This window comes from Lactuca virosa, chromosome 8 (assembly GCF_052849685.1).
Source record: "Lactuca virosa cultivar CGN04683 chromosome 8, Lactuca_virosa_CGN04683_v6, whole genome shotgun sequence".
Taxonomy (NCBI): Eukaryota; Viridiplantae; Streptophyta; class Magnoliopsida; order Asterales; family Asteraceae; genus Lactuca; species Lactuca virosa.
The window spans coordinates 77,570,055-77,592,908 of NC_136433.1; the positions used below are offsets into that span (position 1 = coordinate 77,570,055).

The following is a 22,854-nucleotide window of genomic DNA, read 5'->3' on the forward strand; positions in this document are numbered from 1 at the left end:
TTGAGGATACCCTCTTTCTCCTTCACTCATTGTTATGGATGCAAAGAGCAACCATCGATGCAGTAAGTCTTGTTTTCATCTACTAAATCATAATCCGATAAAACCTCAAATTCTCTCGTGTTGATCTTGAGGATACAATGGTTTTATGGATTTAATTCAGTTAACTCGTTGGTTACAAAGACTAATCTCTACTTCTCTCTTGCTCCTGATGAAGCTTGGAATCCATTTGTGGCGTGTCAATAATAAAAGGCTTCATCACTTGTGATATATTGTGAATTGTGTTATTGTGTGATATGGTTGATCTTGTTTGTTCTCTTTTATAGCTGAAATTTCAAGGGTAGATATCTCAAAAAAATGGAAGTGTATTAATGACCATTCAATTCCAAAGATTTGATGGAACGAGCCTTTATCACCATTCTAAAAAAGCTGCCGATATTTCCCTATCTCAACTATTTTCTTGTTTGACTAATTCTTTTATTCTTATCTTGTACCATTTTTTATAAAAAAAAGGAATATGACGGTGACAATTTTGAGCCTAGTATGTAACTTTTGACACATCATCGTCCCTAGAAGCATCTTGTTGTATGTGACAAAATATCTCTAAGTTTCTCATCAGCGAGACCATCTGCTGAGAACATTGAGTCACCTTCTCTGTAACATCCAAAAAATTCATGACCAAAAATTTCATTTTAAACCATTAAATAAAACCATAGTTATCAAACCATTCCATCAAAATATGAGTCAAAGTATTTCAAAACATTATTATTAGAGTTTCCAAATCAAAACATCAGAGTAAAAATCTCATGCTAAACATCATGGTGTGTGCAATGCAGTCATCACGAGCTCTTCTCTTTGCAACTAGAAGTACCTGAAACCAAAACTGAAAATCGTAAGCACGAAGCTTAGTGAGTTCCCCATACTACCACATACCATACACATATTCACATATACTGGGCCCCTCCCCTTCATCGGGCCTCGCCCGGCATCGGACAGTGTCCGGCATCAGGCCCCGCCTGACATCAAGCCCCGCTCGTTATACAGATCTGTTTCTCCCAGGCCCCGCCTATCACTGGGCCTCGCCCGCTATACACATACAAACAATAACATATAATCATGCTAGCACATAAAGAATCATACACAATACTATATGTTCCAATCCTAAGGCCTCGCCTATCATGGGCCCCGCCCCTACTCTGCTAATGATGAGATATGGAACCCCGTCCACACTCAACTAGTGATGAGATATGGGACCACGCCCATACTCACATCCCTACCAGGCACATATAAGTATCACAAAGACAATAAGTATAAATAAACATGCATACATTCATCGGGTACCACTCGGCATCGAACCGTAGTCCGGAATCATACATATAAACATTCCTCGGGCCCTGTCCGACATCGGACCATAATTCGGAATGCATACAGACATTCCTCGGGCATCGCCCAACATTGGACCGTAATCCGGAAACATACAAATATAGACACATGCAAGAATCACGAAGACATAAAGCATACCAACATTCCTCGGGCACCGCCCGACATCGGATCGTAACCCGGAAACATATAACATAAATACGGGCCGACATTGGTGCCTTCGACCCGTTCAAACAGGAGGAAACTCACCTCAAATGCTGAATCTCACTACACGAAATCCTTAGCTACTGCCCTGAAAATTCCTCGAGCTATCAATGCCAAAATATTACCTAATTAGCAATTGGGTCCAAACCATGATCCATAATCCATACTTGGGGCTAAAATGACAATTTTACCCCTAGCCCATCAAGATTCATAACTAAGGCCCAAATCCACACACAAATGCCCAATTACTAGTTAGCCTTCCCAAGCCCACTAGTGGCCTAATTTTCTAAATTGGGCCTAACGCCTCTAATGGGCCTTACCCTAAAGCCCAAACATATTCTTAGCCCAAAATATCTGATTTCTGATGGCCCACTAAGGCCCAAAGCTAAGGAGTCTAATGAATGGCCCAAACCGAGGCCCAAAACAAAACTAGTCCATTGACTAAGTACGCAGGGGGTACTCGGCTGTACGCTGTGCGTACAGGCTCTTTGGCTTGTACGCTGCGCGTACATACTTGTACGCCCAAAGTGCTGCTATGTTAAGCCACTTATACCATTAAGCACTTAATGCTCCCAACAACTGTTCCACACTACAGATATGAGCTCGACTAAACGCCATGACCCATAAAGTCACTGACTTGGTGACTTTGCATGCCCCACATAAGACCAAACTCCAAAAATGGCATTCTACTTCCATGAAAATGGTCTTAACTCTTGCATGAACCCATTAATACCTTCAAGATGGCAACTTTCTGACTTAGGGACTCAAATAGCACCAAGGGTGGCAACCCTAAGCCTACGAAATAGATTTGAACCATAAAGCTTCATCCTTGGGATAAAAAAGGTCCAAAAAACCATACTTCAAGAGATCTAAGCAAATAAATACCAAGTTCAAAGCTTTATACCTTATATGAATGCCAAATGTTGATAAGGTTTTGGATCTATAAGCCTTTGCTCCTTTGATGATGCTTCAACAATGGCCACCTTCCTTTAAAACACCAAGATGCACTCCAAAATGATCTCCTAAGCTCAAAACACACCAACAAGGGATTAGGGTTTCGTAGTAGCTGCTTTAGGGTGAAAGGGAGGCTGGCTTTTGAGACATAATGTTCCTTATATAGTGTCAAACCCTAAAATTAGGGTTTTGGTCTGAATAGAGTACGCCCCGCGTACCTCTTAGTACGCCCGGCGTACTCACAAACCACCCGCGATCATACAGCCATCTACGCTGGACGTACCCAGCCAAACACGCCCATGCATTCCTTGCATGCATGGGACTGCCTTGCCACAAATCTCCATTAGGGACCAAAATTGTCAATAACTTCAAAGTGTCATATCTTCCTCCCCCGAGGTCCGTTTTCGACGAACCTTATATCCACGAAAAGGTGGTAAGAAGCCCTACGCTCGTAACAACACACCCAAGCCTTAAAACCTTCCGAATAAAACCCAAAACTCATAAAAGACCGAGACATTCGTTTACAATCATACCCTTGGCTTCCGAAGACACAAACGAATACTTGGGTCGCTCATGCCATGACCCCCACCTCCGAACTAGGCCAAATCCTTCCTTTCCCAAGGTCCTAAACCCTATGGAAATGATAATTGGGTCGCAGCCCCGAGCAGCGAAACACTTTCAAAACTGGGTGTTACACTCTCATGCTGATTGTTTAGCACTATTTAAATTCTCAAAATGAGATCGTCTGGTCCAAATAAAAAAATTGATAAAAAGGATAGGGTGTTTCTTTTTAATTTAATCATCATTACCAAACCATGTCCCTCGAAGCATGCTTGTCGTATGCATCAAGTCTCATGTTCTGCTGAAACATTGAGCATAACCCAATGGCTTACCCTGATTGTATAGTCATCAGCATAAGAGATACTTGTCAGGTCCTTAAATGACATAGGGTTATTCATGTCCCTGACCTCTTAGTTTGAGGTAGACATAATACCATTATAAATTAACGGTGAATCTTTGATTCCAGATTTCAACTTACTCTATGATATAGAAGTTTAAACCACTTCTTGTTGATGAGTTAAATTGTTAATGATTCACGTTGATTTCACCTCAGCGTGACTGAAACAATCCATTCTCCCATTTATCTTCTATACAGAACTTGATGATTCACTATGTAAAACCACACGATGATAAAAGTTTGAAAGTTTTTGTCGATGGATATATCATTTTATGTGATATATTACACGCACCTATCCATTCTTGCCATTTTTCTTCTAATAAAAGGGATTTATGATTCAGCGTATGACACCACACGCTGATGAGATCTCGAAATACTATGTTAGTGAATGGTAGTTTAAGCTCACGCTATCAGGAGACATTACAATCTTACTAGACTACAAGATGGAACTCTATTCTGCTCGAAGTTAGCTGCTGATGTCAAAAAGGGGGAGAGAAAAGCACATTCTAAGGGGGAGTCGAGTCGAGTCAAGATGATGTCAACGTTCTCAGCTCAGCTCCAACTTATTATCTATTTGTTCGTTCGTCCGTCACCTGCTGCAATTCATAAATGTTTGATGAGTCATATTCTCAGGGGGGGACACAACCCAAAAGCATTCTGCATTCCACTTATATATAAGAAGATGATGAGTTTTGACATCGTCAGATAGGGGGAGATTGTAAGGTCACACCTTATGATCTGATGAGTCAAACACATGACACGTTGATCTATCAGTGTCAACTTCTGCACATCGACAACGCCATCGTATCAAGTTTACCAGCGTCATCACTTAGTATAGATATTCTATGTATTCTTTGTATATTAGGTAATGATATAGATAAATATATAATAGATCACAGATTCAGTATCTTTGTGATAAGATCGGTTCTTAGTATAGATTAGATCATGTCAATCATGGGATATACATGTATAGATTAATATATATACAACATTAGGGAAAACCCTAATGTTATAGAACACGGCTTTGTGTCAATCATCTTTGTAACCGTCTTCTTTGTGAAGAAAAAACCTCTTTTCTTTGTGAAATGAACAATTTGGAGAACTTATGTGTTATTTACTTTCTGTTGATTATTTTGCTTAGGTTAGTTTTACGTTTCTTATTAATACTTGAAGTGTATATGATCATCATAAACCTTCAATTATCTTCTTAGAATTACTCGTGACTAGATCCATGAAGTAATCTCTAAGTGTGAGTTGTTCCAATACTTAAAATATACATTTCAAGTACACGTGTAGTGTTATAGCAATGTCCAATCTTGTATGGTCCAATCAACTAACACTCATGACAGTCTTAAATTCCAATACTCATGCCCGAGAGTACAACCGACTATGGAGTTTTGAATATAATTAACAAAAATTATCATTCTAGAAGTGGTTTCAAAACATGCAAAAGTGAAACACGATAATGAATAACACGACTTCTATAGCAACACATGCGCTTATTTAAGTATATATGAAATAAACATCAAAACGGTTACAATTCATAATGTTATATGTTTTTGAAATAAATCAAACAAACACAAGTGGTTAAGCCAATTCATTTGTAGATAAAATGTCTCAAGAACTTTTATGACTAACAGACTTGGTTGGTGACATTGGCTTAGTGAATGGATCGGCAATATTATCTTCCGATATGATCTTATTAATAATGATGTCTTCACATTTGAACAACAATGTAATGATACTTCTTTAGTATATGACATGTGAGCTTGTGTGACTTGGTATCTATGCTTCAGGTAAGCTCACCCTTATAGTCACAAGAACTTTCATAGGACCATCAAAGATTGAATTTCAACAATGATGCCGCTAATGAATTTCTTTCACTCACATAGTTTCCTTCGCATTTTGAAAAGATGCAATATACTCAAAGTTTCAATCTTAAAATCCACTATTGTGTATTACTTGGTGCTCATCCAAGCTAATACAACACCATTTAGTAAAAATAAAAATTTCAGCGAACAAAATTGTAATTATTAGTGTGGAACTTGTCATCAATGTAAACTTCACATTTATGACTTGCCTACTAACACTTTTTCCTTTTTCCTTCAAGGACACAAGGGAATATACTTGATTTTGATTCATCTATTGTGCTAAGTTGATTTGATCACATCTGTGATGCTTGAGGCATAGAAGTCATTAAATTTGGTAGAGGTTAATCAGGTTATGATCGATCCCATAAAAAAATATATGTGGGATAGGACTCATCTCTTCTAGCTCAATTATAGAACTAGGAAATTAGCATTGCTCAAATTTCATACCATATGTTATAATCATGAACTTTCTAGAAGTTCTAAGTCTCGAGTTTCCTCTAGATTCCATGCTTTTGGCTTAATCCAATGAAAAACATGCATACTTTGTTATTTTTCTGAAAGCTCCATTTTTTTGGTTATTTTTTTACACTTGCATGTGTTACTTTTTTTATAAAATCTTTAGCTATGAATATGATACATCAAAGAAGGAACATCATCTACTTTTTTATAATATATATGTTTCAAGTGATTTATTTATGAAAATCGCTCCTACCTACTAGTATAAGAGATGTTTGTTTTGTTCTTTTTGTTAAACTATCGACTGTTTCTATATAAGGGTAAAATATATTAAAAATACTATTTTATAAGGTGGTATATGTCTATATGAGGGGAAGTATTTACAATTTTACCACCTATAATGTGGTTGCTGTGGCTGGCAGAGATTGGACGGTTGAGATCAAGTGTGTGCTGGTATACACAGTAAGCCTACTGTGGATAGACAACTTTGGAACGGCACAAATGACAAAACTATCCGGTTGGAGTTATGGAGTACGTATCCTATGTGTGTCAGTGTAATTTTAATTGTAGTGTGTCTGTGTCTTTACGATCAACAAGGGGTTCCATGATCTGATGTTGCTTTTTGCTGAGCTGGATTCCATTCATAGGTCGTTTTGTCATTAGCAAAAATTACAAATTCAAGTGATAATTGTTAAGTTAGTTGATAGTTTTAAAATGTAGTTAATACTTAATATATATATATATATATATATATATATATATATATATATATATATATATATATATAACGATTAGTAAAAATTAATTGATATTTTTATATTTACAAGTTGTATATTTTACTAGTCACGTTACGGGAGATATTACAATCGAATAGCAATAATTTTGTTTTGAATCCAAGAAATGTAGTTTATGGCTACTTTATTAAAAAATAAAAATTTTGTATATATCCTTCTTAAATATCGGAATAACGTATTTTTCTAACCTAATTCTGAAATCACATATTTATCACCGTCAAGTTTTCCGAAATCCTTATTTTTAGTATATTTTATAATAATTTAAAAAAATACAATTTTATAATTGGTCCCTGTGGTGAGCAAAATATCTCATTTTGAGAACTTTCATGAAAAATAGCATGTCATTGGTCCCTATGGTTTACAAAATTTCATGAATGGTCATCATGCCGTTAAATCTAACTTTTCCGTTAAATCTAACTTTTCAACTGTTACATTTTTATGAAAAAAACTATTTTACCATTGTACATTTATTCTGATTCAAGTAAATAAAAAAAAACTTCAATTTAAAATATTGTAACAACTTTTTTTGTAGAGTCTGACTCTTATTATTAATCTTATTTTTTCATTTAGTCTACTATTAAATTGAAAAATATTATCTTCAATTTAAACTATTTATATCTCATATAGAAATAGCATTTAATTTGCAAGTTACATTTTAAAAATATTAGCTAATTTTCTATTTTAATAAGTATAAATCACAAATATCACACACTGAAACATTAATTCTCAATAGACAAATTGTTTGATTTTTTTTAATTTTAATTTGCCGTAACATATATAAAATAACCACTAAAGAAGAAAAAAATATAAAGAAAAAAAAGTGGACCGAAATAACAAATATAAATATAACTTTTATATTTATTTGAATCAAAATAGAAAAAGTTACAAAAATCATAAATAACCAAAATAAAAAAAATAGAAAACCAAAAACACTCAAACACCAAAATTGTAATAAACTCTAATATATTCATACAGTTTACATTTTTTAAAAAGGTCAAAAAAGTTATCAAATTGGTGAAAAATAAAACGAAACAACGAAAAAAATTAGGGAAAAATTAAAAAATAATACGAAATTTTTTTTAAAAAAAATACGAAAAAACCAATAAAAGATGAAAAGTGTAAAATGTATTAATATGTTAGAGTATATTACAATTTTGGTGTTTGAGTTTTTGTTTTTTGTTTTCTATTTTTTCATTATTTGAATTAAAATAAATAAAAACAATAGAAGAATAATAATTAACTAAAATTATAAAAAAAGTGAAATAATGATAATGATAAATGCAAACATTAAGTTGCTAACGATATTACCTATGGAGCATCCAAGTAAAAAACATAAATAGTAACGGCATAAACTTAAAAATAAAAAAATAAAAATAAAAATAAAAAACCCCGTTAACGCTTCATTTCACAAATAAGAAAATTTAAAGAAAAAACGGTTTCGACATGGTTTATCGAGTTTAAGTATATTTACTTGAATAAAAATAAATAAGAACATTAAAAAACCATAAATAACTAAAGTTATAACATAAAAATAGAAAACAAAATGTCAAAATAATATAAAAAAAACAAATTATCAAATTGTTGAAATTATCTCTCTCTCACACACAAACACACACACACACACACACACACTCTCTCTCTCTCTCTCTATATATATATATATATATATATATATATATATATATATATATATATATATATAAATTTCAAATTTATAAAATTACACAAATAGTCGTTGAGGTTTGTAGTATATTGCAAATTTGGTACAAGGATAAAATAGTCTTTTTCATAAAAATCTAACAGCTGAAAAGTTAGATTTAACGGCAGAATGACCATTCTCGAAATTTTGCAAAACACAAGGACCAGTGGCGTGACGTTCTCCATGAAAATTCTTAAAATGAGATAGTTTGCAAACCACAATGACCAATTATGAAATTGTGTCTTTAAAAAATATCAATAGTGTCCCTAGATATGCACACGAGAACCGGATCCTCGATTTGAAACCGATCCGATCCTAAGTCAAATGTTTATTGAATAGTTGTTTATGAGTTTATGAAGTGAGACTCTTCACATTCAATAAACAACTATTCCAATTTTCTATGTAATTTGAACACACTGGGCACATTAACGAAGGCACGCCCACTCCTCTATTGAGCAAATTAGGTTTTGTTGGGAGACGGTTTACAAAACTCTCAAAATTAATATATTTACCTTTTCCAGATACAAAACTTTCTAGTATAATTTAGGGTTTTTAACACCATAGCACATCAATGTTTGGTCAATTTGCACATTTAGTCACAAGTTTTTTTTGTGCTCAATTGATCCTTAATGTTAGTAAATACTGGCTAATTAAAGGAATGGGAGAAAATGTTACCGGTTTAAGGGTCGCTGCTGACGTGTATTGGCTTATGTGGACAACCATTTGACCATGTCATCTTTAACATGGAAACCTTCCTTAATTGAACCTTATATTGAACCATCAACGATACATTGTTACCCCAAATTAGGTTAGTGCCTCCCTCCCGATACTCTACACTCAATCGATATAACCAGAGCAATGCCTGCCTCCTCCAGTCGATCGATCAACCTCCTGCATGTCGAAAACCTTCATGATGATGACCCCTGTCCACTTTGCGATTGTCAAGACGCAATAAGCATGGAAAGGATTGCCTGGACCGACGATAATGTAGCTCGCAGGTTTTGGAATTGCAAAAATTCTTTGGTGAGTATTCCTTTTGTTTACTTACACCGTATTTGTTATTTTGAGCTGGGGATGTACACATTTTCATTAATTGCAACCCTAACCCTAACTCTGGTTTTCCTTTTTAATCAGTCAGCTGAAGGTCTAAAATGCAAGTTTTTTATGTGGAAAGACAAAGAAATGGAGGAGGGTTACTACAAAGAACAGCTTTGCAAGATGAGGTTTGAGCTGAAAAAGGAAAGAAGACTTTAGTGAAGTTTCGAAGGTTCAAAAGAAGTTGGTTAAGTTGCAGCAAGTTATGGAAGCAGATAAGCAAGTGTTTGAGACACAGTTGACGAAGTTGATGAAGCAAAACAGACTGCTGAAGTGTGGGATCTTTGTTATGGTCATTGTAGTCATTGCCATGTGGTTGAAATGGCCTTGAAAAGTGCAGCTGATCAAATAGGTATTTATGGTTGATGGTATATAATTCCAAGCAGTTTTTGGAAAGTGTATGGGTGGATGTTAAAAGTTGTTTGCTCTTTTGGGAAGTGTATGGGTGTATGGGTATATGGTCATGGTTAGATCCTAGTTGTAATGTATAGTTAGTTTTTGGTTGAATGCTTGTTTGATCAGTGTGTGTATGGGATGGTAGATGTAATGGAATATAGATGTAATGGGATGGCAGTACATGGGAACAATTGTAATGACTTTTTGTAGATTCAATGAATGATATGAAAGATCCTAGTTGTTATATACATTGCTAAATTTTATAATATGCATATGCTCCTTTTAAAAATTAAAGTGTGGGTACCACAGTGTTGGCCATAAGGATTTCACTTGGTCCGTTTAAAAGTGCATTGTGTTTAGAGTTCTGTGCAGGGGTTTATATGGAAAAGTAAGGGCTAGTAAGGGCATATGGACCACTGACCACATGTGGTATATAAGGACATAATCAATGACAATTTAAAATTATCTATATATGCAAATATATTCCCTTGCGATGCAGTTTAACCAGACAAGTCCTTGCCATGCATGCAACTTCAAATTAACACAACAAAAAGCTCAAAATAACAACCAACTTAATTAACACAAAATACACATCACATAAACCAACATAGTTTCATACACACAAACATAGTTGACAGCAGTTTCATAAAAACAGCAACAGTGCACCAAAACACATCATTTCACACTACATACCATGTTCATATCACATAAACTGTCACACCCCCAAACCGGAACGGCGGAAACGTTCGGGGGCGGAGGACGTCTTGCTTAGTATCACAACACGTGCATCATAGTAATCAAAGTAACAAACAACCATTGCATTAATATTAAAGTGTTTACAATGTATGTGATTCACAAAAGATTGACTCCAAAAGTAAATAACAAAACAAGACATGAAGCTACTATACTCCATATTTTGAATCCCAGTGCGCGTATCTGTCTACTAGTTTCCTGAGAATACAAGTTATTTTGAAAGAGTAGATAAGTATTTAAGCTGGTGAGTTCATAAGAATTTTTATTACAAAAAGTTATATTCTAAGTTCTTTAGAAAAGTTCGCCTGTTCCTCCAGAAAATCCTATATTTTCTTATGTGAGGAATGATAAGTAAAAATGACTCTACAATTCCTTCTATGAGTACTAAATGGATACAAGTTATATACAAATTAAAGTAAAAAGACAGTAAATTGTGTGAATCTGCCCTAAGCCCACAACCAAACAAGGAACAGGAAATGAGGCGGAAGTCACACATCCCATTGTTTGTCAGATTTTCATTGTATATAACCCTGGCGTATTCATTTGGTACTTACGGAGTTAACTGTAATGGTTCTTTCATATTTGAAGAAAACATTCCTTAAGAAAATCATATATTTCCTTTTAGTAAAATGGTAACCACAATAGTTCCTTCTATAATCACTTAGTTTATACTAGTTATATATAATCTAATATCGAACGGACAGTTAAATGTGTGAATCTGCCCTAAGCCCACAACCAAACAAGGAACAGGGAATGAGGCGGAAGTCACACATTCCACTGCCTATCGGATATTAATTATATATAACTCTGATGTATAAACTAAGGTATTATAGAATTAACCACTTAAGGTCCTTTATGTTATACTAGTTTAATAAGAAGTATTAAACCCTTTTATAAATAAGTTTCTAGTTTCACTAACTCAATTGTGAAATGTTGTTTTTGGTAAAAGTGCTATTGTTTTCAGAAAGTTCAATCGAAAACTGTTTACCTTAAAAGAATGATGTTTACCATAGAAAATCCTATATCTTCTATAAAAACCGACTGGATGTCCATGTTGTTCTAAGTTTGAAAAGCACAAGTATACTCCCTATACTTACTACAATGATGTCTAGTTTTGTTGATATGTTAAACTGAATAAAGACTTGGTTGTTCTGGATACCTGATACGACGATACTACCCTCCTATGATTACCTAATACATACGAATTGCATATAACCGAGATCGAATAGACAGTTGAATGAGTGAATCTGCCATAAGCCCCACAACCAAACAAGGAACAAGAAGTAAAGCGGAAAGCACACATTCCACTGTTTATCGGACTTCAGCTTTATCTAACCCTAAAGTATACATTGGGTAATCACATAGTTAGTATCCTTTGAGATTTGTTCATGAAAAGTATATTACTACGTAAATATATCGTTGTTATCTATTGTGAGTTTTACGACCATACTAATTGGACCGGTTAACCACGACGTATTGTAGACGTCGAAAAGAATATGACATTTGTCACCTGCAGACCTGCCGATCCAGCTGTAGCTAACAGCGAGGTGTGGGATTGTCAATCTCGTATAGATCTATACACAAACTCACGCTCTCCCTCCAGGAGACTCTGGTCGTAAGGGTAGACTTTCACTGGTACTTATATGAGTACTCAAAGACGTGTCTCACAAGTTGGATTAACGACTTTACAAGTAATAATGTGGAAAACCCTTTTTATATTTGACATATAAGTTTATAAAAAGATCATTTTGTTCCTTAAGTTAAACTTATTAAAGTTTATAAGCTTATTTCTATGTTCTATTCAAAGTTCCATGTTCTACATACAGTTCATTGGTACAAAGACATAAATAAGCAATTTCTATTTCATAACACAACATTTCTTCTGTTATACTTGTACTCTCCCCCCTAAAACATTTAAAAAGCATTTAAAAGTGTAGTTGTAGGGGTATGAAATCACCTTTATGTGGGTGATTCAATTGAAGATTCGAGTAAGGATGATAAGTTCCACGAATGAAGTCCCGAGGCACAAACAGGTCCAAAAGAGTGTTAGAAGCAAGGTAGGAGGCTGAAAGGGTGTTCACGGCTGGGCTTGAATGGTTCACGGCCCAATGAAGGTTCACAGCCCAAATTGAAGAATAGTTCACGGCCCACTTGAGGTTCACGGCCCAAGGATGAACACATGAAGGGTTCACGACCCAAACTTGAAGATCCTTGAGGAAAAGTGATGGAAAGATGATGAATCAAGATGGAAAGGTAAGGGATTTCAAGGAACAACAAGAAGAGATGAGATACTTACGTTTTTGGAGTGAAATGAGAGCCTTTGTTGGATGATACTTGAGAGGTTTACGACCAAGGATGGACGAAATGAGGAATAAATGAAAGAAATGTACATATATGGAGAGAGGTTCACGACCAAACATGGGTTCACGGCCGTGAACCTAGTTTGCGGCCGTGAACACCCTTTGATGAGTTTTCTGGTTCGATTGCCTTCCTCTAATCCCAAGCTAACACTTCTCAACATCCAATCCTTAAGTGTACTAGGCTTAGAAACTCTTAAACAGACCCTTAACACATAATAAAGGTAATAGAAACAAGTCTGACTTTTGATTGATTGGATTGACTTTACAAGATAGAAATTTACGGGTTGTCACATAAACCAACACTTAAACTTATTCTAGAGTAATATGTTTAGCTTCTGAATTCCCAGGTGCATCTGCACCACCAACTTTCTTGCCCAGCTTCAACTTGATAATCCTTTCAGATTTATCCTCCCGATTTTCTTCAAAAGGGTTGCAACTGGTGTTTCTCTAGCCTCCTGTTCTTACACATGAACCTGACTAGGTTCTCCATTTCCTGATGCATCAAACTCCAAAGGAGTGAGTTCCACCTCATCATAGTGTTGTTGCACATGCACCTCACTGTCTGCTTCTCCACCATCATTTACTGCTCCTCCATCATCATTTACTGCTTGATCACCCTCATTCACTTCATCACCTTCATTCATTGCATTACCTTGATTACCTGCATTCATTGCATTACCTTCATCACCCTCATTGACTGCTTGAGCACCACCATGATTGACCAATATGAAACATTATTAGAAATTAAGAAAGAAATTGTAAAGATTAACCATTTAAATACTTATTTACATGTTTTGTTTTTCTTCTAGCTTTTATTTTAGGATGCCTTATCAGAGTACAAGCTCTTTAGTTGTGTCGTTTAATCTTACAAAGGCTACATTTTTTTCCCAGCCTTGGATACCTTCACCTGCTTCGTACCTTTGTTTTGTGTTTGGGTAGTTTTCTTTGATTTTTTACTTGACTGGTTTGGGTTTTCTGTTGCATCCCTTTTCCTTTTAGCTGCAGGTCTCCCAGACATAGTTCTATGAACAGGAGGTAAAGGTGGGGTATAATCAGTTGCAGGCCACAAGTTACTTCCATTCATAGTTGCTAACCTAAACTTGTATGCCTTCATGTAAGTGATGTTACTAAACATTTTGTCCACATATGACTCTACATCCCTATTCATATAACTAATATCTGCAACAGAATGAACACAACCATTTCCGTTAAGCTGCCAAAGCCTGCATGAGCAAGTTCTTTCTTTAAGATCTACCTCATAAGCATCTGTAGTTCCTCTTACTTCAAACTGATTTAGTCCACTAGGTAAGACTTGGTAATGTCTTATAGATTTCTTAATCTCATTCACTATTTCTCTAATTGTTGGACAAATTTGGTTGCCCCATCCTAGACCCATGCATTTCTTCTTGAACACCCTCTCCATCATATACATCCTCAACTCCTCTAGCATGGTGATAATTGGCTTCTTCCTAGCATCAACAATCACATCATTAAAACTTTATGACATTCCATTCTCCACAGCATCACAACATCTTCCTGGTTGGAAGTAGGCCCTTGACCATTTCTTGGGGTCTTTGTCCATCAGATACTGATGAGCACTTGGGTCTAGCACTTCAAGCTCTTTCATGGCAACCTTAAAATCTACCTATGTTGTTGCTTTACATACCTTCCAGAATATTCTTTCATATTGGGCACCACTATACCTTTTCGTAAGGTTTTGGCTAATATGCTTGGCACACTGCTTGTGCTCTACATATGGAAGGAGTTCTTTCACATCCTCAATAAAACCCTGTTAACAAATAGAAAATGTAGTGAATAAGGATGCAAATAGATAGGGAAATTAATTACAAACAATTAAATTACCTTGTGTTGATCCGATATTACACTGTATCCATAGCCTAAGTTAAGTCCCAAGTCATTAATGAGTAAATCCAAAAACCACCTCCAATTTTCCTTATTCTCCACACATACTACTGCCCATGCAATAGGATAAATCTCATTGTTTGCATCCCTTTCAACAACACATAATAACTCTCCTTTGCAGATCCCTTTAAGGAAACAACCATCTAAACCTATTATTTTCCTGCATCCCTCCTTCCACCCCTTCTTCACTGCATCAAAGCAAACATAGAACTTACTAAAGTAGTTCTTCCCATCGGGCATATGATTTACATCAAGCTTCACAGTGTTACCTGGATTTAATCTCCTAATCTCTTCTACATACGACCATAACTTTGCATAATGTTCAACTAAGGTGCCATCTATTAGTTGGAGTGCATAATTCTTAGCTCTCCTGCATTGACCAACACTAACATGAATACCAAACTTCTGTGACACAACTGTTCTTAGCTTTCTAACACTCATCTTTTGTCTAAGTAAGAACTCTCTTGTATAATGACTCCCTATCCAAGCATAAGTGACCATGGACCCTAACTTGTAATTCCTTGCACATTTGTGGACTGGCTTTAAAGACTTAATTTGGAAGCTTGATTCATCACTCATCCAAGATGCCCACAACATGAATGTGCACTCACCCTTGCAACACTTAACCAACATTCTTTTCCTATCATTTTTCTAAAAGCAAAGTTGGTACCCATTTGCAACATCATAGTTGCATAACATTGATTTTAATTGAGCTGGATCTTTGAACCTTATACCAAGTATTGGGAACTGCTTTTTCCATGGAACTAACTCATTAAAAATGGAATGTTGTTGAGTTACATTAGCATCCTCTTCATGCCCATCATCATCATCTATGTTGTTATCATTTCCCTCTTCCTCTTCGGCACATAATCTATTTAGAAATTCATCACCCTTTGTCCTATTCATAGTGACTATGTCCTCATTAAAGTCCACATCCACAGCTATTAGGCTATTAATTTCGTCCTCATTCTCACCACCATCAATGCATGAATCATCTTCATCCTCCTCTTCTACGTCAGAACCAAACCAATCTTCTATTCCTTGACCATCATGGTCAACATACATACAAATTTTACCATCTGTCCAATATGATTGAAAAATGAAACCAACATAGTCTTCATCATTAACAATAGCAGTTATCCCAGATATTAAGGGCTTACTTGGTTCACAGTAGTATAACTTCTTTATACTTTCTTGCATGAACCGTTCGAGAAAGGTGATACATTCACCGTATGTCATTCCAGAAAAATCGTGATCATTGAAAGTGAAATTGATACCATGGTTATACGAGAAAGGATTTCTAAGAAAAACACCTTTGAAGTTCAAATCCACTATAGGGTAGAGTCCATCAGGGTTTGGCGTCGAGCTAGACATTGTGGGTTGGTTGACCGCTCACTGACTTCGATCGGAGAAAACGACTTCGAACCCTAGGTTTAGTGCTTCGTAATCACTGTGAGATGAGAAAAAGGAAGAACGAAGAATGAGTGTAGTTGTGGCTAAATAAATGTGTTTATTTTGACTTCTAAATCTTACGTGGATAAAATAAATGACATATATAATGTAAACTTATTCCATGTAAGCAATACCACCGGTTGTTCCGTTTACCGGGTGCATAAGGGGGTAATTAGCCGGTACAGTGTCAAATTGGCTAAACATTAATGTGCTACAGTGTCAAAAACCCTATAATTTATATAATGTTATTTGAAACATCCAATTCCCAAATTTATTTATCTCGATCACTAGTGAGATTGTGATCCTTAATAAGACCCACCAGCCCCAGTCCCTAGTGAGATTTCACCTTATATCACCATTAATGGACACTATATTATACTCATCAATAAACTTTCTAGTATAATTTATTGTAGTGTTATTCGAAACATCCAACTCCCAAATTCATATATCTCGATCACTAGTGAGATTGTTTGTGATCCTTAATAAGACCCACCAACCCTTCTTGATGCGTTGCCGACCCCACCAGAGATTTTGGGTCGTCAATTTCATCTTTCAAATATTTCCGTTTTTTTACCAATCACTCGTTTTCAATTTCCAAACAATACAACTTTGTGTAACGTTACCAACCCAAACATCATTTCAAAACTTACTAAAATCAATATTTCCAGCCCTTTTTTTAAGATTGGAAAACGAGATAATACCTTTGTTATTCATCATAAACGTAAAAAGCCACTACTCTTGCCCACACCTCATGACCTTGAAATAGGGAACCTCCTATCTGAACACTATCATTCACTTTCACATAATACCTTCAACACTTTCACTTACAAAGCTCCATCTTCATTTACAAATCCACATCTCCATTTTTGAAGCATAACATAGTTAAAAGATTCCAAGCTATCAATACCAAGACCTTTGTTCTCCTTAGAAGCCAACACTAGATCTCACTTCACCTAATGCATTTTTTTGAGAATCACCGTTACCTCCCCAAGAAAACTTGGTTGCTTCGGGAAAATTCTTAACATGAACCGATATCCAAATAGAGAAAAGTTATTTTGAAGTTTAATAAAATTGCATCGATAAGTTAATTTAAGTATCCATGGATACACTGTCGTATTTAACCACTTGGGTGTAGGGTGGCAAATCGGGCAGCCGTTCCATATTTTTACCTAACATGACACGACACACATTATTATTTCTTAATCTGAACACTACACGACACGATAATGTTTTTTTAGTTAACACGAACACAACTAAATAAAATACGAAAACACAATAGCATCACAAAAAGAGCAAAAAATAACCTTTTGCATAATGTTATGCATAAGTTCTTGTAAAAAAAATTGAACATGAATAACACAAAAAAATAACATAAAATATCATAGAATGCTACTAAATATACATAACTTTTGAACATGAACATGACATTTCCATCTGTTATCGTGTCGAAATCCGAAAAGGACACAATATCGTGTTTCTTATACATGACACGAACATGAATTTGAAATTTGATTATGTCTCAATTTCGTTTCGTGTCATATATTTTTATCGTGTCATGTCGATTTTTACCACCCTAATTGGGTGTCGATTTATCAATTTTGTACAACTACGATCCTCAAAAGCATATGGTAATGATTAAACTGGTTATGAGTTGATTTTTTTTAAATGCAACTTACAAGCAATTATGGATTTTAAATGTAAAAAATATGATCGATTAAAATAGATATTTATGAAACTAGCATCTACCATTCCTGACAAATCCTTTAACTACTAAAGACAATATAAAAGAGTTATGATAAAAAACAAAAACAAAAGTAGCCTTCACTTAAATAGTCAATAATTTCACATATATTTGCAAGGAGACATAGAAAAAGTCATTTTGGGCTTACAAAAATACCATATTTTACTGTGAAACGGTCTTCATTTACTTTCTTATTTCTTTTAGGTAAAAACTCCACAAAGAAAAAAAACCCTATATATATATATATATATATATATATATATATATATATATATATATATATATATATATATATATATATATCTTCCTAATAAAAGACTCTTTAAAGCGCCACGTGTCCTCCTCTTACACCTGCATCTTTCCACGTGTCATTACTGCAGCTCTATTATCTACTCTTTTCCCGCTCATTGCTTCTTTGACGAATAGAGATCATCACCTATTAATCAGCAATTCGGTTACCATATTATCTCTGCATTCAAATTCAATTTCAAATACATTATAAAAATATCATCATATATAAGGAACAAAATCAACAATATCCCATATAATCAGCAATAATTTTGAATTCATTAATCTTTTACCAAATTTACAGCAACCACAATAGGAATGCAATTAAGATTACAATATTATCTTCACCTACTCATTGCACCTATAAATACCGAACCCCTAAATTTTTTTTCCAACATTTGTCGTCTTTCTCATTTGATTCATATCTGCTTCTTCATCTGTGCAATTCTGGTAAAGCATCCTCCAAACAGCTATGTCGATTTTTTTATTTGTTTATTATTTTTCCTTATTTTGATTATTTCTATCTTCTACTCCTTCTATTACCCTTCTTATGTACCATTGTATAAACATATATGTGCATTTATGTTTGTTCCTTTGTGTATGTAATATCTTATAGGCACACACATTAAATAAATTAAGTTAAAGTATATGAACAAACGTTGATTGGTCTATAACTATTAGCATAATAGCATACTATACTCACGATTTAAATGAAAGCATTAATGTGTCTTTTATTTTAAATATCTTGATTGTTGTTCTACTTTTAAATTTAGACCATTCATAGCATTCTACTTACATTAATTTCTAAGAAATAACACAGATACCAATTGATTCTGTTCACGATTTCAATTAGCTCATTGTGATAGATACTTATTGATACTTACATTAGTTTCTAAGTAATAGCACATATACCTTTTCTTTTATTTGTCGTTTATAAAACTATAATTATTGTTTTTTTAAATGGCAATTCTGCCCTTTTATATTATATTATACCAAATAAATGTTTGTTCACATCAGGTAACCTGCTTTTGAATATGCTTATGACAATATCATGTACCAACAACAAACAATAAAACTGTCAACTTTCTATTTTTAATATAAAATGACAATTATACCCTTTTATATTATCTTATAAAAAAATATAAGGTAATTCCTAATAGAGCATTATTCTTTTGCATATACTTACGTTTTTTGTGGTTTGTCTTCTATGGCAGTTTTTTAGCAAATAACTGCTTTAGCATATTTCATGTTTTAAAAATTATAGCATTGTAAAAGTACATTGCTTCTCATATTTATATAATTTTATACCAAATAACTTTTATGTATGGCAGTGTTTTAGCCAAAAAGAAAAAAGGTCAAATTTCTTTGACATAGAAAATCACAGGTATGCCCTTTTCTATTAATCTTGCCATTTGTTTTCATTGTTTGTTTTATGTTCATCCTATTTGTACTTAAAAATGCCTAATAACTATTTAATTGGCATCAAACTTATATAATTTCATATATTTGCAGATATATGGTTGCATCAAAGTTTACTTTAAAAGCAAATATAGACGTACTCAAGGATGATTTGAGTCTCAAAGTTCATGTCATAAACTTATGGAAGCAGGTCTATGCAAGGTTTTTTAAGAAAATATGCAAGGTTTTTCAAAATGGCATTCTACTTTAAAAAATGATTTTTTTAAAAAAAAAAAGTTATGTCTACTCTTAGTAATACCAGGTCTATGCAAGGTTTTTCAGAAAATATGTATTACGTTTTAGGGACATATACTACTGTACCAGACATGGAAAGTTTTTATTTTTTAAAAAGGTTTATGAAATGTTAAAAACTATATACCCAAGGTATAATTTCTTCGCTAAAAATGATGATTTCGACCTTTTTCTCTTTTTTGTTTTTTTTTAACCATTTTTAGGTCAGAATGTCAATTGCATTTTACCTTCGTTTTTTTATTATGACATTGTACTTTGTACATGGACTACTTCTCTAAATTTATTTAAACAATGATAATTTCTGTAAATTTGGTCACTTCCACCATTTTAAAACAGGATGTTATTGTTGAATATAGAGAATTTAGCTATACTTGAGTACAATGCTTAAGTGAAAAAACCAAACAATACCATTCTTGTAACTTATTTCAAACTAATTATTGCAAATTCATTCAGAGTGGTTGAAATAGATCGGCATCCTAAAACATAACAGTCTTTACAATTCTGCTCTTTTATATTAGAAAATGACAACTCTGCCATTTTATATTAGAAAATGACAACTATGTCATTTTATATTATAAAAATGATAAATATACCCTTTTAATAGAAAAACTGCCATTGTTTATTTTCTGTTGGCTATATTTTTTTTAATTATGTTTTTTACTGTCAAATATAAATTCAAGCTATCATTTAGGAAGAAAATGACAACTCTGCCCTTTTACAATATGACAACTATGCCCTTTTATATTATAAAAATGACAAATATGCCATTTTAATAGAAATATGGTCATTTATCAATTTCTATCGGTTATATAATTTTTAATTATGTTTTTTACCGTCAAATATAAATTAAACATATCATTTAGGTAGAAAATAACAATTATGCCCTTTTATATTAGAAATGACTACTCTGTCCTATTATATTAGAAAATGACAACTATGCCCTTTTATATTATAAAAATGACAAATATGCCCTTTTATATTGTACTATTAAAAGGTAATCTGTAAGTTTGACAGCTTTTTATGTCGAGGACAATTTAACATAATCACTGTGTATTTCAACAGGAAATGAAGAGAATATGAAGGTTTTGACACCAAAAGTTAAAAGATAATGGTTTTATATGATGAATTGGTAATCTTGGGTATGGTTTTCTTTTGTTTTTCCATTAAGTTATTAATAATTTATGCAGTTTCTTTAAATACTTAGTATAACATTGTACTTTTAATAGTATAATTGTTTACTATGCTGGATTGATGGATTTTAATACATTTGTGGAAAGGACATACCTTTCATAACATGTGGAAAGGAATCATGGCAGATTCTCTAAGTTGTTGAATGCAACATACTCTGCAACACTTGACTCAATAACCACCATCATGCTTTATGATTATGGAGATTTGCTGCTACAATAACAACATATACATTATTATAAATGTGTTCCTTTACTTCTTTGTTCATATATTTTCTAATTGCAATATACTTTCATTACATGTTACAAACACACAAATACATACACTAATTTGTTACTTATCTTGCAAGCTTACACCAAAACAAAACAATTTTCATTCACATAATTTGAGAATAGAAAACCTAATGTTACACCCATCATATTTTCACTGTTGCAGGCGGCAATAAACATTAAAATCTCATTATTTGAAAATAATACATAGATTTAAGAGAACAAGCAGGAATGTATGAACGAAAATGAAATTTGAGAAGCATAACTTTCAAACTTTCTCACTTAAACAATAACAATTCAAGTTTCAATTTTGAAATACAATCAAAATTCAAATAATAAATATGTGGAGTACATTGAATCACATCTTCTACAAAAACGAAATTAGTAATTTTACCTCTTCTTCATCGTTGAAATCCAACAATCAACATATTCCAAAATCAGACCACAAGGACACCATTTTTCCTTCATAACTTTAGCAACGGACTGAAATCGCTTTCGGGTATCTTTCTGCTTTAGTATCTATTACAAAATTGGACTTGTATTCCTTCCGATTTTGGATTTCAACCCTATATTTATTCCCGGTTATGCTGTTAAGAAGTGGAGATAGTGGGGTGGCTATGCTATAAGGCTGCTACAAAGCCGATGAGATCTCCGATTACAAGAGATCGGTACTTTGAAATGTAGAAATCGAACACATCATTTGGTGTATGCGATTTCAGGAAAGAAAAAAATAGAAACGATACTTTAACACCCCAGTTCAACTTTAAGAGAGAAAAGAAAAGAAAGGAAATGGACGGAAATGACAGGAAAGTAAGAGAGATTGATGGGTCCCAGGTTCATTAAAGGAAGGAAGAAAGTGGAAGGAAATGGAAGGTCTCTCCTAACTTTCCTTCCGATTTGGGAGGATTTAAAAAGAAAGAATAAAATGTTTAACTTTCTTTCCATTTCTCTTCAACTCCGGAGCACAAAAGACAAATTTGTTTTATTTTCTTTTCTCTTCTTTTCTCTCCTTACTTTCTTTTCTCTTCTCTTCTTTTCTTTGCTTCAACTCAGGATCGGGATGTAAGTCTACAATGTCGGCCGGAAGAAAGAATGTTTTAGGGTTAAAGTTATTTAGGGCTAAAATGTAATTTGCAATAAATATATATAAATAGTAGAATTTAAAGTAACGTTTATATATATATATATATATATATATATATATATATATATATATATATATATATATATATACTATCTTATAAAAAGAAATCTCATTATTTCTATAATTAGATTAATTATAATAATATTATTTTTTTAAGACGTTCAAGTCTCTAAACCTAAAGTACAACTAATTATAAATAAAATAATACAATTCAATGAATCG

At 33.6% G+C, this 22,854-nt stretch overlaps 1 protein-coding gene and 1 long non-coding RNA gene across 3 annotated transcripts; both read right to left on the bottom strand.

Annotated features, from left to right (window-relative positions):
- Nucleotides 1–13,378: 13,378 nt before the first annotated feature.
- LOC145130514 (uncharacterized) lies at nucleotides 13,379–15,281 on the bottom strand. Its single transcript, XM_079065299.1, has 4 exons — nucleotides 14,781–15,281; nucleotides 14,621–14,706; nucleotides 13,836–14,386; nucleotides 13,379–13,614 (listed from the first exon to the last, which is right to left on the bottom strand). The coding sequence occupies exons 1-4, from the start codon at nucleotides 15,279–15,281 to the stop codon at nucleotides 13,379–13,381; spliced, it is 1,374 nt and encodes a 457-aa protein (XP_078921425.1).
- Nucleotides 15,282–18,332: 3,051 nt separating this feature from the next.
- On the bottom strand, nucleotides 18,333–22,267 carry LOC145129035 (uncharacterized). 2 transcript variants are annotated; one of them, XR_013717252.1, is made up of 3 exons: nucleotides 21,883–22,267; nucleotides 21,316–21,432; nucleotides 18,333–18,502 (listed from the first exon to the last, which is right to left on the bottom strand). It is a non-coding gene; the product is annotated as an uncharacterized LOC145129035 (long non-coding RNA). The 2 variants fall into 2 exon arrangements; XR_013717251.1 differs by having other exon boundaries at nucleotides 21,316–21,429; nucleotides 21,883–22,266.
- Between the last annotated feature and the right edge of the window lie 587 nt (nucleotides 22,268–22,854).

Bases quoted from the DNA above. Each gene is read 5' to 3' on its own strand.
- LOC145130514 (XM_079065299.1), bottom strand. From the start codon at position 15,281: ATGAGTGTTAGAAAGCTAAGAACAGTTGTGTCACAGAAGTTTGGTATT. The intron at 14,387-14,620 runs GTATAGTGGTGC...TGTTGATGCTAG, and splicing joins AGCCAAAACCTTACGAAAAG to GAAGAAGCCAATTATCACCA. The intron at 13,615-13,835 runs GTACGAAGCAGG...GTGCTCAAGCAG, and splicing joins TACCCAAACACAAAACAAAG to TCAATGAGGGTGATGAAGGT.